At 37.1% G+C, this 15,925-nt stretch overlaps 1 protein-coding gene across 7 annotated transcripts in view; it reads right to left on the bottom strand.

Annotated features, from left to right (window-relative positions):
- Positions 1–15,925, bottom strand: part of LOC110456920 (E3 ubiquitin-protein ligase XIAP-like) — a 30,537-nt gene that overhangs the window by 3,536 nt on the left and 11,076 nt on the right. The window contains exons 1-6 of one of the 7 annotated variants that reach the window (XM_021507980.1): positions 13,674–13,785; positions 13,372–13,458; positions 4,966–6,854; positions 4,195–4,363; positions 1,721–1,858; positions 246–799 (exon numbers count right to left, since the gene is read on the bottom strand). In XM_021507980.1, the coding sequence (XP_021363655.1) occupies positions 597–799; positions 1,721–1,858; positions 4,195–4,363; positions 4,966–6,854; positions 13,372–13,458; positions 13,674–13,770 (2,583 nt within the window). In that variant the 5' untranslated portion in view covers positions 13,771–13,785 and the 3' untranslated portion in view covers positions 246–596. Of the gene's footprint in view, positions 1–245; positions 800–1,691; positions 1,859–4,194; positions 4,364–4,965; positions 6,855–12,441; positions 12,483–13,371; positions 13,459–13,673; positions 13,786–15,016; positions 15,185–15,925 lie in introns of those variants that run through there. The other 6 variants (XM_021507984.1, XM_021507983.1, XM_021507981.1 and 3 more) reach the window with 6 other exon arrangements.

Genomic DNA, 15,925 nt, shown 5'->3' with positions numbered 1-15,925 from the left:
TTATACCAAAGCAAACATTTACTGAATATATTTACCTCATGACTATTGTAATCAATTGAAAGGAACAATGCCATGATTCATGACTAATGCCTTATTCTGATGTCACAAGGGATGGTATTACATACGTTATACGCAAAATCCTGTGGATCCGTCACCGCGTCACATGCTATTCATGTGATTTAGTTTATTTAACGAAACTTCCTTGTGACATCGATTATTAATTTGTCGGGTAAAATTATACTTACTCAGTGGACAGGTGAATCGTACTCCATGATCCAGGATATTTCCATTTTGAAATGTCCACCACTCCTCCTTTTGATAGTAAGATACAATTTCCATATCTTTGTCGTTGTAACAACACTTGAGAATATGTTGTAGTCCCCAGGGCGAAGATATCATTTAGATGGTGGCGGCAAGCCAATAGCAAACCCCTAAAGGCAAGATGTTACGCATGGAAAGGTACATATGTTAACATATCATTCTGATGATGGTATTATATTCCTGGTGTTGACTTTATAGTGGAAGTCAATTCAGTCAGAAAAATACTCAAAATAGTGGTTTATTTGACAGGTACAATGTGTTGAATACAACTATGATCACGTGAACCAGGTTTTGACTGTGCCCTGTATTATGACCCCACACACAGGACAACGCCTGACGGCCTGTGCGCAGACATGACAGCACACGAGATGGGCGCACGGGAGAAACGCGATCGAGGCGTCCTCTTCCTCACATATCCTACACATCTTCTCTCTCCTCAGCCGGCGGTTCTCCTCTACGAGGCGTTGTATCTCACGTTCTGTAAAATATAATAAAATCAACCGGTATTGTTTCCCTTAGAGACAACTGATTTTCATACAATCACGACACACGAAGACAATATGCTACAGGTACTGAAAGATACCAACATCTGTAGTGATGTTTGATAGGGCCACTCACCGCTTGATACAGTTATGACATTCTAGTCCGTGGCATTACCATTGAACCCTCTAGTGACCAATTGTTTGGTAATTACACCACAAACATACACAAATCACATGTCCTCATATAGTTTAAATCAAAGACATTTACATTACAGTACTATTGCCAAGAAATATAATGAACATTTATAAATGTATCTGTGACCTATTGTCGTTTATTACAGAAAAAAACCCATAAATATTATTTGACGAATGACAGAAAGTTAACTTATCGAGATATCAAAGTCTTGATTATTCAGCGTGATGTACATGTATTCAGAGAGAACGTTCAAAAATATTGAAATATGTTTGATTCTTAACATCAGCATTTACAGTTTGCATCACACTCGCGCTCTGTAGCCTGTCAATGTATTGGCATACAGTTCGCATCACACTCGTGCTCTGTAGCCTGTCACTGTTTTTGCACGCTACAGTACTTCGTCGTTATTCCTATCATTTTGTTACAGAACTTGACAAGTATAATGACACTGTCTTCCAATAAGAGCCATGAAATAAATCAGTATCAGTACACATGACGAGTATTTCTTTGGACAATTTGATGCACAATGTTGAATGCTAAAGAACACGCATCAGGAAAGAAATGGTAAATCCCAATGCTCCCTCTACAGATAACATGAAGATCATATTCTTATTCAACACATGCTTTATAGAGAGTTTGAAATACCTCCTAAAATGCTATTCTTAACTTCCTTATTTCACATAATATATCACCCTAGTTTGTCACTGTGCGGATTCCGTACCCTCCGAGTCGTCAATGTTTGTGTCAGGTACGCCCTCGTTATGTGTGTTTTCTAGCCTCGGGTCGTCTGTGTTTTCCTCTCCCTCTGCGATCCTAAGTATTTCTGCAAGTATGTCTGCACTGTGCACGTTACTGATGCCTACAAATAAAATTAAATCAAGCTATTAGACCGGATATTTAAAAAAAATATACAGAGCCAGTGATTGAAGACTAACTAAGTAACAGCGGTATGTCACACATGTCATATGTTTCAGCAATCTTATACTGCCGACTACGAAAGCTTCGTGAGAGACATATGCTCACGGTAATACACGAACTTGGAGAGACCAGGTCGAAATAATTATTTAGGCTCATAAGCAGAAGGGTATGGTTACTTTTTATTTGTCATTTCGTGAATTCAAATCACCGCGAAAACAATGTGGGGTGAGCATTTGCGAAAATGAGTTTTGACGAATATTCGATTGCGTGTATCATATATCGCCATTACTATAAAACATAATGCAAATATATCTTGCATTCACTGTGGAAGTGCTTTTTTTTTTATTTCCGCACCGAAGTTTTAAGTTTTCATTCTTCTTATGAAGTGCATTGTTAAGTCTGACTGAAGATACTGATCCTTAAGATATCATAAATGACCAATTTCCCCAGTGTACATTCATTTGATGATTGGATTGATTTCAACCTATCACATCTAAGTCTACACTCATGTATTTGTAAACTAATCTCAAGGAAATTGGGCGCCGATATCACTTGGTTGTTGTTTTGTGATACAAACGTGACCACAGTAAAGATTTAATTACACATTCCCCTGACAAGCTGTAATAGCTCCGTGTTTATTCGTGATTGAAATGTTATAACGAAAGGACGAAACTAGTACCAGTCGGCTCTTTTCGCAAACACTTTAAAAAAGGCCAACCGTGATTAAGTTAAGCGAGTGATAAGGCACAACTGTTACGGAAATTGGATATCAAACCATCATTAAAACACTACACAAGACGAAAGTTTTTATCAACACATTTCGATTAGGGGGCACGACTGAAAATTAATTTGACACATTCCACAGCTATTTAACCTGGCTCCGCACTTAGTCATTTTATAGTTAAAATGTTATTTAACAAATAAATAATACGAAACAAATTTGATTTTACTAATGAGGCACATGTCAATGTAATGAACTGAAGTTCGCGAAAAAACACCAATATTTTTGGTTCAAACAACCTGTTTGCCGGGATCTCAATTCGCGAAAGGATAAAAAACAAATACATAACTAAAGTTTGTATATAAATATCAATAAGTCNTGTCCATTTGTTTTGTCTTTCTATGTGTGAAAGTGTGTGAAAATTGAATGTGTCTTGGTGATTGTATAAAATCATCATCAGATGATGAGGATGAGGATGATGATGAGGAGGATGAGGTTGCCGATAATTTCAATAGTAGATATGTGTGAATGTATGGATGTGTGTTGATGTGATGTTCTGTATAATGTACATGTTCTGAAAAAATTAAATTAAAAAATAAAAATAAAAAAAAATATCAATAAATATTCACAAGGCATTTGAATGTGAAATCGTCGGATCGGATCGTTGTGAATTTACGTGAAACCTATCTCGCGATATACAATTGTTTTATCGTATACTCCAGCTATAGTCTCATGCACGTTCGGGGGTATTATACCAAAATAGAACCTGTTGTATCCTACTGCATGGTCGTCAGCTTTAATTGATATGGATTACCTGCAGAATAGGGTTTTTTAATGTATACCTTTCCTTGGGACTCAGAAGAGACCAAATTTGATATAGAGCCCCATTGTAATGCTTTATACCTCTATATTTTCTCGTTACTCGGATGGAGTGTCGTGTTTACAATTCAATTCAATTAAAAGTAACGACAATTTATGGATACAACACTTTAAAGTAGACTTTGTAAATTAATGCAACCTCTCCAGCAGGTTCGGGTCGAGAATACGTCAGCGGTATTCCACTACGTGTTATCGTAAGAAGCGACTGAAGTGGGGGTGCTGATTCGGGTTTTTTCTTTCGTGTCTTCCGCTCAGAGGACAAAGAAGATTCCCGCGGTGTCTTCTTATTCACTCGTCTTCATATATTACTTTGATTATTGCGAGGACGTGAAACCCAAACAAACAAACAAAATCCATGGACACCGTCTGGTTATGAACTTGGATATTGCAAAGACATTAAACCCATAACAAACCAACCACGATATTGTATTGGTTTGTTTGTTTGAGTGGTTTTACGTCCGCTTCACAACCGAGTTATTCGGTTATCCAGCAGACGAAGAAAAGATAGAAAAATGAGTAGAACTGATGATGTATGAAGTGAACGGATAGAAACATTACAGGAGAATAGGAGTCTTCTATCCTAACCACGATATGTTTGGACGCCGTCTTTATGGACCTTAGCTGTTGAGGAGCCACAACACAATAAAGAAACATATTGGACTACCATTGAGGACTACCTTTGGTCCACAACTGTCTCACGACTTGTCTGGCTAGGTCTGGGGAGTAACCTTGCTCTACAACACTCTGGAACGCTGGTAAGTTGTCTACCTCCGTGTCAGACGGGAGTTCCTCAGTCGGTCTTTCGCACACTTTTCCTCGTGATTTGCCACTGGTTTTGTCGTTAACCTGTGAGAAAAACAAACGGTATCGATATTTTACTATACATAGTTTGCTTGCTGGCTGAAATGGTTCCCCAATGAAGGATACCGAAATCTGTCTCTAAACGAATGAGATGAAGGTTATGTTGAACGTTTTGGAATGCTGTGCTTTAATTCAACAGTTATCCAATTTACACTGTTATTATGGTCTTTATCGTCCTTTCAATGCCTATCATTTATACTAATTTGCTATCTTCACACACTACCATTGCTGTATTTATACATAGGAGAAGGCACTGGCAAGCTTCAATTGTTTATTGTTTATTATACAATGTAACAATTTGTATAGAGTCTTCCTAGCGCCTACATAATCTGAAGTAAAGTACTCTTGGCGTTTAACATTCCAGATATTACAAACACTAACATTTATCACAATCAAGGTAATGCGGGGAGCCGTCTTCCGCAAGCAAAATGCGCGTGAAGCAGACCCCTTTTGTTCCCTAACATGAATGCGTGTTTTGAGGTTATTATCTGTTTTTCAAATGGCTCATTTTATATTGCCATTACTTACACCTCTCCAGAATTAATTTAAACTGACAGATAAGTGATATTTTGACAATACTGATATACCTGTTCTTGAGCATCCATTCTTTCGTGAACAAGACGTATGAACGCAGCTCCCTTGTTCTGTCGTAAATATGCGCACCCAGGAAACCACCGCGCATGCTCAACCCATGGATCGTCCCCATCCTCCCAGTTTCTCAGTCCCCCTCCGCAGAAGAAGCACCGCGTGTAGTCTGCGTACCCGGCGTACACGAACCCAGCCTCAGACATCAAGTTTGGTGTCTGTGAGCCCGACCAACCTTTAAACGAACTCATCCTTACCGTAAGTACCGCATATGCCGGGTACTTTGGCTTATCAAAGTTAACTCCGAGTGGCGCAAGCTTCTTAACCACTGAATCACTGACGGAACCGGATGCAGAAGTTGATCCAGTATTGTTCCTGTGTGCAGCTGAACGCCGATCGGGTTGGTTCAAAACAGGAGAACTGTTTACGTTTGTTTGTGGTACAATACCTGTATTGTATCCGTTGCTTACACGCACCTCCTCAAACGAATGTCCATTTTGAATGTTTGCATGATGGTTCGTTTGTTGTGTCCTGAAGTCCAGACTATCATGTGCTGCCGACGAATACGCGGTAGGGATATTAGACTGAGTAGGTATAGCCATGTGATTGGTCACGTGGGGATATTGCTGACGTGGTTGAGAGACGGGTTTCGGAACAGCGTTCCTCTCGCTTGTGTGTTGTTCGAGAGAAGGGTTCTCTTGGTATGTATATTCATTCCTACTTTGTGTATTAGGATGTTGATGATTTCCCCTACAGTTTTCATTCTGAAGATTCCCATCGGACATATTACGAAAACCATTTTTAAAATGCCGCTCCTCATCATTTCTTGCTTGCGAATGAGAAGCAGCCATGGGACTTTCAGAAGAATGCGTAACGTTGCTGTCACGAGGTATAGCAATGTTTGTATCGTCTGTGCCGTTCACGTGTCTACATCCGGGTGATATCTGCTTGTGAATTTCGTTTGGATCTTCTCCGGCCACCCAGTTAGATCGCCGTTTACCACACGAATAACACCGTACCTCATCCGAAGTACCGGTGTAATAAAATCCAGCTCTCGCCAATCTGATTGGTCGAACATTAATGCTGCGTTGAGCTGCAAATGACTTCAACCGTAACCATTCAATGTTCATCGATTCAGATGCATTCCCATTTTCGGAATTTTGGAAATAAAGGTTAAGATTCGACGGGAAAACCTCCAGGGAAACTCTACGAGGCTGCATTTGCCACAACCAAGACAAGTTGTCTTTAAAGCTCCAGTGCAAATAAGACTTATCACCAACATTACTGAAAGCATTTATAGTTATATATTTTTCATATAAATGTATTTTATCTTTTTCGGGGCAAACATTGATATTTTTAACATCTTTAAAAAATCCAATTATTATCCACAAATACAGAATGATATAACAAAGTCTGATGTCGTACACAACACATCCGATGATACTAAATATAATTAAATAGGTAGCGATACTGTTAATATTGGTCGAACAAAACGGTCTCTTACACCATAACTTGGATGCTTTAAGTTTGTATAGCAAACAATGTTCAGCCGCATCAAGAGTTTTGGAATTGTAATCTTGGACATTCGAATTACTTGGGGGTTTCGTCACTCCGTTTCCAGGTTTGGATTCGTTTCTGAACAGTGATACAAATACTGAAAACAAGCGTCTGGTCGACTCCAGTTTCTTACAATCCTTTAAATGTCCATGGGTGTGTAGACGTATGTCTGTTTGGCTGTATGTATGAAGGCCGCAGTAAGATATTGATCCATCCGATATTGACCGCTTATATGTTGGGCGGGAAAAGGAGGACGAACACTCGGAATGGCGGCGGGAACTGGTCACGTCATGACCGTTTTGTCTTGATCCTTGTACAGGTCTCATATTTTCTTCTGAAACATTCGACAAGAGACAACAAGAGATAACATATGATAAAATATACTAGTGTACTTTTAAGCACAGGGACATGAGATTTAATAACAGGAATTATTATCAATCTATCCTGGTGTGAATGGAGTATTATTAAATGTTTTAAGGGTTTAGATCAACTTTCGGTGCAAATGGCACCCCCACTCTCACCCATACCCAAGTATGGTATATACTACAATAGAGGAAACCAATCGAAGTTCTCTAACTAATTCCTAGGTACCCGTGTACACTTTTTACTTACAGCTTCCTAAAATACACGTATAAGCCTGTCTGTAAACTAAGATAAACTGTATCTTCCTTAAATGTCATTGTATACACCTAATTTTGCACAAGAAAGTAAGTTTGACCTCCCCAGACGTCCATGTACAAACAAAGCCCAATACGTTAGTCTAATACATGTTTAATAAATACCATTTACCTGCAACTGTGTTCCTGTTACAACACTCGCTATTGTGTTCGATTGAAAGTTTCTTTTGTTTGACAATACACATCTTTCTGAGGACCAAAACTCATTTTTCTTCACAGAAAGCTATGTGAGTGTTTTAAAGGATATGACCCCCGGCCTGTGGCCTGAATTATATGTCTATTGATATTTCATTCCCACATTTTGTAGCCATCCATGCTAGCAAGCTACTTGCATCATACCATGAATCCAGGCATGTTGGTCCTTCAGAAGAAGCCATATGAGTGTTTTAACAGAGTTGACGCCCGTGACACTAAACATAGGTAAAGGTCCTTTCTTTCTCAGTATTTTGTAGCAAAGATCTTTTAAAATTTGACACCTATGTCGTTAAAGATAGGCAACAGTGATTTATTTTCTAAGCACTCATAGCTAGCAAGCTACTTGCCATGTATCATGAGTCGACACTAAGCGTGTTTTTGTTTCAGTAAAAGCCGTGTTTAACCAATGTGACCTTAAGTAAAGGTTAAGGTCGGGGTTTTTTCTCAACACTTTGTAGCGTTTCATGCAAGCAAGCTGTTTCATATATATCATGATTCTACGCATTTGGATGCTCAAAAAATAATTTGACCTATTAGTAGATGTAAAATACCGGTATCCAAAGGTCAACCCAGAATATCGGTCAAGGTTATTGTGTTCCCCACTTTGATGTAGCACTCTTAGCCAGCAAGCTACTGCCCAAACAAGAGGCCCAATGGGCCTGAATCGCTCACCTGGTATTAATCTCACACTTGTAATCTTAAAAGTGGACTAAAATGCAACTACAGGAAGAATATCAGTGTTTGATTCATAAGAGCCTATTAAAAGATTTAAACATATGACGCCTGTGACCTTGAATGTCGAACAAGGACATTAGGTTGAACAGAACTTAAAGTCTTCCAACCCAGCATGCTTTTGGCAAAATATCATAACCCTGGACCTATTGGTTATACAGAACAAGTCATTTAAAGATTTAAACATATATTGACCCCTGTGACCTTGAATATGGGCGAAGGTCATTCATTTTGACAAAATTGGTAGCCCTTCATCCCAGCCTGTTAATGACCAAATATCATCGGCCCCTGTGACCTTGAATATATGTAAAGGTCATTCATTTGAATAAACCTGGTTGCCCTTTATCCCAGCATGCTACTGGCCAAATATCATCATCCTAAGACTTTCGGTTATTGAGAAGAAGTTGTTTAAAGGTTTTTAACATATTTAACCCCTGTGACCTTGACAATAAGTAAAGGTCATTCATTTGAACAAACTTGGTAGCCCTTCATCCTGGCATATTACTGGCCAAATATCATTATCCTAGGCCTCTTAGTTATTCAGAAGAAGTTGTTTAAAGGTTTTTAACATATTTGACCCCTGTGACCTTGAATAAAAGTCAAGGTCATTCATTCGAACAAACTTGGTAGCCCTTTATCACAGCATGCTACTGGCCAAATAGCATCATCATCGGCCTTTTGGTAATTGAGAAGAAGTTGTTTAACATATTTGACCCCTGTGACCTTGAATATAGGTAAAGGTCATTCATTTGAACAAACTTGGTAGCCCTTCATTCTAGCATGTTACTGGCCAAATATCATTAGCCTTGGTCTCTTTGTTCAGAAGAAGTTGTATAAAGATTTTTAAGACAATTGACCCCTGTGACCTTGAAAATGGACAAAGGTCATTCATTTGAACAAACTTGGTAGCCTTTCATCACAGCATACTACTGGCCAAATAGCATCATCATAGGCCTTTTGGTTATTGAGAAGAAGTTGTTTAAAGGTTTTAAACATATTTGACCCATGTGACCTTGAATATAAGTAAAGGTCATTCGTTTGAACAAACTTGGTAGCCCTTCATTCTAGCATATTACTGGCCAAATATTATTAGCCTAGGACTCTTAGTTATTCAGAAGAAGTTGTATAAAGATTTTTTTAAGACAATTGACCCCTGTGACCTTGAAAATAGACGAAGGTCATTGATTTGAACAAACTTGGTAGTCTTTCATCACAGCATGCTACTGGCCAAATAGAATCATCCTAGGCCTTTTGGTTATTGAGAAGAAGTTGTTTAAAGGTTTTCAACATATTTGACCCCTGTGACCTTGAATATAAGTAAAGGCCATACATTTGAACAAACTTGGTAGCCCTTCATTCTAGCATGTTACTGGCCAAATTTCATTAGCCTAGGCCTCTTAGTTATTCGGAAGAAGTTGTAAAAAAATTGTTTAAGACAATTGACCCCTGTGACCTTGAAAATGGACGAAGGTCATTGATTTGAACAAACTTGGTAGCCTTTCATCACAGCATGCTACTGGCCATATAGCATCATCCTTGGCCTTCTGGTTATTGAGAAGAAATTGTTTAAAGGTTTTCAACATATTTGACCCCTGTAACCTTGAATATAAGTAAAGGTCATTTATTTGAACAAACTTGGTAGCCCTTCATCCCAGCATGTTACTAGCCAATAATCATCGCTCTGGGCATTTTGGTTATTCAGAAGAAGTTGTTTCAAGTTTTTAACATATTTGACCCATGTGACCTCGAAAATAGGTGAAGGTCATTTATTTGAACAAACATAGTAGCCCTTCATCCTAGTTTGCTTCTGGCCAAATATCATCACCCTAAGCCTTTTGGTTATTAAGAAGAAGTTGTTTAAAGTAAAATATTGACGCCGGACGCCGGACGCCGGACGCAGGACGACGGACGACGAACGGACAGACGACGGACGCTGCACCATGGCATAAGCTCACTTGGCCCTTCGGGCCAGGTGAGCTAAAAATATATCATGACTCTAGGCATCTTGATTTATCAGAAAAAGCTACATGAAAGTCTTTGAATTTGACCTGTGACCTTGAATAAACATTTCTTTCGTTATCACTTAAAAGATCTAAATAATCTTCAAACTTGCACTTTTTTTTAAAAAAAAATCGATAGCCTATATTGCTTTTGATGAATTAAAAACATAATTCTCCCAATTTTGAACAAATTGGTCATAGCAAATTTGTTTAACATTTAATTTTAACCTGGACGTGTTTAATTCTTCTACGAAATGTGCACTTCAAATTTAAGTTTAACCACAATCATTCAATATTTGTTTGATATTACTTACATATAGGACTGCATTATAACCATAAATTTGGTTATGACACAGCAAATTATACATAATAACATTTAATTGACATTCTTTGGAATTACATTAGTGACCAATACGTTATCATTCTGAATTTAACTGAAATAGATAATGGACAAGTACCTAGTCCCCCATAAACCATATAAGGAGGTGTACTTCCCTTGAGCCCTAACAGTAATTTACAAAATTTAATGTGTAGACGTTTAATTACTTGTGGGTTTGTATATCCCCAAATCTCACATCCATACAGTAATATGGGTTTTACAGTCTTATCAAATAAATCATATATACACTGAATAGAACGATTATAAAGTCTACCCTTCTCTAAAATATCGTTTTAATGTTAGCTTTTTTAACATTATATTTTTTGCTTCATAAAAGGAACCTGTACGTGAGAACACAGTGCCTAAGTATGTAAAACTCTTGAAAAACTCGATCTCTTCACTGTCAAATATAAATACAGTTCTATAATACAGACCATCCTTTGTAAAACATTTCGTTTTCCCTATGTTTATTCACTGAAAACGTGAAGTTGCAGTTGTAGATCTTGAGGGCAGTCAGAAAAAAGAATCGTATCGTCTGCATACAATAAAATAAAAAGTTTGACGTAGATATGAAATTCTTTTTATAATTTACTACTTAGGCACTGTAAACCCTTAATATTATCACGTGTCATAAAATCTTCAGGGTCGTTCAAGTATAAACTGAATAGAAAGGGAGATACATTTCCCCTTGTCTCTATAACCGTTATCACATGGGAGAAAAGTAGAACTTTGACCATTAAAAGTTATCTTAGACTTAATGCCTTGATACATGTTGTATATAATAGAACACATTTTGCCATTAATATGATTAAATAACATTTCGTTCCACAGTCCATTTCTCGAATGCTTTTTCGAAATCAATGAAAATGCAGTAAGGTTTGTCTTTCGTCTTATTAGTAAGATTAATTACTGAGAACAATACAAAAATATAATCAATAGTTAAGTAATTCTTTCGTAATCCAGCTTGGTTTTCACATGTCAAATTGTACTCATCCGAGTACTTCTGGAGTCTTTCGTTCAAAATACTAGTAACATAATTACCACAGCAGCTAACAATAGTGATGGGTCTATACATGTTTGGGTCTTTAGACGACCCTTTATTCTTAAAAATTAAAACAATAGAGCCACTTAGCCAGCTCTCTGGAAGTTTTCCAGTGCTAAAAAAACACATTGATCAATTTAACATATACATCTATCATTTTAGAAGCAGAGTGTTTTATGTGTTCGTTCGCTATGTGATCCTCGGAACAGGCCTTGTTATTTTTCAGTATATTTATAGCACGTTCAACCTCCTCCCTTGTTATCTCCCTATTTAAAACATCATTAGCAGTTACCAAATTTACATCAATATGGTTATAAGGGGTATCACCAACGTCAGCATTCAAATCTTTAAAATATTCAACAAGCAAATCAGTTGATATATTATTTTTCTTCTTTCTGTCTCCAGAGGATTTCAAAACTTTCCAATAATCTCTAGGACTTTATTACTTCTCAGTTATTTCATTTTTTAATAATATTATCCATTGCACATTTATATGCTTATCTGACTCTGTGTATTTCCTTTGAAAATAATATTTTTTTATGACGTCGGTATTGCCCTTTGTTTTGTAGTTTTGTACATTTAGCAGCAGTGAAAAGTACCTCACAACATTCAAACATCAGTATACCAGCATCCAGGCCATTAACGTTATTGCCTTGGTCAATCATATCTACAATATTATTTATTCTATCGACATCGAGATTTTCAATAAAAGCCTGTATTTTTGTAACGTCCCATAGCTTAATTCATTTTGAATACACTGACTCATTAGTGCATGCATCAACACGGACAATGTGCGTCTAACGACGGTGAACTAAAATCTAAAACATTAAAGCCAGCAATGCTTTCCAAAAGCTCTGAAAAACTTTTTATATAATCTACAATACTTGAATTCTTACATGTTAATTTATCCATATGTCGATCTCCACCGACTCTGCCACTACAAATAACAAGAGGCCCATGGGCCTTAACGGTCACCTGAGTCTATAGTATTTATTTTTGTTGTTGAAATATGTACCAATTTGAGTAAAAAATAGTATAATGTTAACTTAACTTTGTCAGGACCATGAGCTGATCATTCCTAGACCAATTTTAAGTGAGATCGGCCTATTAGAACTTAGTAGCAAAATAGCGGCCATGGCAGCCAAATTGTATTTCTGATTGACCCGAAAAATAACAACACTTTGTCAGGACCATGATTCGATCATTCCTACAAAGTTTCAGTTCAATCGGCCAAGTAGATCTTTACTTTAAGTTTGAAATAGTTTACCAAAATGGCAGCTGTGGTGGCCATATTGGATTTCTGATCGACCTGAAAAATAACAACACTTTGTCAGGACCATGAGTCAATCATTCCTACAAAGTTTCAGTTCAATCGGCCTAGCAGAACTTGACTTTAAGTTTGAAATATGTTTTCAAAATGGTGGCCGTGGCGGCCATATTGGATTTATGATTGACCTGAAAAATAACAACACTTTGTCAGGACCATGAGTCGATCATTCCTACAAACTTTAAGTTCAATCGGTCCAGCAGAACTTGACTTTAAGTTTGAAATAGGTTTTCAAAATGGCGGCCGTGGTGGCCATATTGGATTTCTGATCGACCCGAAAAATAACAACACTTTGTCAGGACCATGAGGCGATCATTCCTACCAACTTTCAGTTCAATCGGCCCAGCAGAACTTGACTTTAAGTTTGAAATGTAAAATGTTAATGGACGACGGACGACGGACGATGGACGACGGACGACGGACGACGACGGACGAAAACGGATAGCAATAGGTCACTTGAGCTAAAGCTCAGGTGACCTAAAAAGATAATTAAACTTACGAAGATCTAGCAGTTGATTTCCAAAATTGTTCTTGTGCAAATCCTTACTCGTTCTATGTTTATTGATATCAAAATTTCCAAACACACCTAAATTTAAAATTTAAAATGTCCACAGTTAATTGATCTCTTTCGTCTATTTCGACAAAATCGATAAAGTCATCTGAAATCGCCGTTCTGGCATTAAAATCTCCCAATAGACAGACGTTTTTACATTAGGACACTAATCGTATGTACTCATTTTCTAATTCAGAAAATGGGTCACCAACATCACAAGTAGAACCCTCGTGGGGTATATACTATACCAAATAATAGGTTCCCATCACATATTTCACTATCCAGTTTAAACCAGCTTACAATTTTACTGTCACTTTCTAATGCGGACAACAGACGCGGCGCCATGACATAAGCTCACCAGTGAGCTGAACCATGTAAACAAGACAACACGTGCCAATCTAACTGCGTAGATGAATAAATTAGTGTCCAAGTTCAAGTTCAAGTGTATATATAGATTGTTTACACAAACATGGTACGGAACTAGGTCAATATATGTACATGCGCTTTCACCCGAGAGTACCGGGTACATCGCCTAGTTATGTACACTATATTTCTTGTGATGGGTTGTTTAATTTACGGCCTTGAAATTAATAAGTAATAGCAAAAAGACAATAAAATACGGAAATGAGTAGACATGTATCGTCAGAAGCTTATTTGTTAGTATTGTTAGTTATTTTCAAATCTGATATCACTGTGTGTGACAGGACGAGGAAACATTCACTATTTCAACACACTACGGTTGATATATATTAACATAAACACTAACAGATGACTAAAATTTGTATCCGGATATATATTTTGTTTCCTATTAATATATTATCTAACCAATCCGGGCTGAGCATGTTTATGTCCAGGATGTCACTATATAAATCAATAATGAATGAGGTATCTTGTTATATCGGTGAAGTGGATCTCCTGTGACGAACTTATCCGTTTTACAAAATTTAAACGGAGCTAAATTATTATACATGTTTATTAATGTATTATCAATAATTATTAATTGTTTAGACCATAAGAAATTGTACAAGATTTTCTATTACTTTTGGTGACGATGAGTAACAAATAGTAAAAGGATGAATCAGGTGACGGAGTATAACCTTTGATTTAATTAATAAATCTTCATTGAAAATATTGATATTGATTATGATGACCATTTACTCTCCAGTTTTACACACACACACCACCACCACACAAAGAGTTTGGTTCGGTTTGTCTGTACACTAACGACCTGTACTTCCCTCGTTATCCCCTTTTATAGATAGTGAACAGAATTAAAATTAATTTACACACATCATAAAAAAGTGTATATAATAGAAGATTATTACACATATCATCAGTAGCTACATGTGTACGTGTATACATATATCATCAGTAGCTACATGTGTACGTGTATACATATATCATCAGTAGCTACATGTGTACGTGTGTGTACGTGTATACATATATCTTCAAACATAATTAGCATATGAAACAGAAACATACGGTACGCTGTAGCCTAACACTACATTCACAATCAGACGAGAAAATAGAAATGTCACAGAAATAATAACAATTGGGTATGTAATGTTAGCAATTCACATAAAGATTTTACCTTCGAATTAAACGTAGCACTGCTGGCGTCTCTCGAATGGGTTGTTTACAATAAAAGGGCTAGGCGAAGTCAAAAATAGAAATAGGGAAACACCTGCTCGGGCCTGTTCCGGCAAATGTTTGCCTTACAAGGCGGTAAAGACTACCTATTTCTCATCCAGCACAGAGCTCATCCACTACACGGCAGTAGGCGGGACAAAATGGCGGCATAATAGGCGGAGTTTAGGGCGGAGTTATAATTAGGCTTACTCCTACAAGAATCAGATGAAAGCGTTCTAGTTTATTTACTAGTACTGTATTGGAATACTGTCGGTTCAGCAGGTCAACATTTAGAGATGATGATTATTGTGATGGTCTAGTTTGAAGCGAACCAAAATCTCATATCTAATCGGCGATCGTATTTTCCAAAATGACACAATTCCTTAATAATCTGTGTATTAAGTAATTGAATAAGCTTAAATACACTTTGATTATTTCAAATACATCTGTCTTAAATCAGTGTATCTTGTGCAAACTAAATCCATCTTATATATCATTAAGATAACACGTTGTACATAAGCTGATTAGTTGTATCAATGCCATCATAACGCCCACTATTAATGTTGAATTTGTGAGCTGAGTCGAAGTCGAGCAAGTTCTTTCGAATAACCTATTTAATTGATTTTCTTATATAGGACTGTAATAAAAAAATATTTTTGATTTCACTGTAAATCATACCTGTAATTGTAATGTATCCCTCCTGATTAAAAATGTCAAATAATCTTGTCTTCATAGTTGAAAAAAATGAAATCGTCCCCGTTCTGAGCCTATACCAGAGGTCAAAGCGATACAGTTCGTCATTTTTTACACATGCTCACTAAAACTTAATTTGCAGCGTATTTTCAAAGCAGGATTTCAGAGTACAATACAA

The sequence above is a fragment of the Mizuhopecten yessoensis genome, unplaced genomic scaffold, assembly GCF_002113885.1.
Source record: "Mizuhopecten yessoensis strain PY_sf001 unplaced genomic scaffold, ASM211388v2 scaffold8949, whole genome shotgun sequence".
Taxonomy (NCBI): domain Eukaryota; kingdom Metazoa; phylum Mollusca; class Bivalvia; order Pectinida; family Pectinidae; genus Mizuhopecten; species Mizuhopecten yessoensis.
The sequence above is the reverse complement of the archived record's forward strand: the minus strand, read 5'-3'. Positions and strand labels throughout refer to the sequence as shown.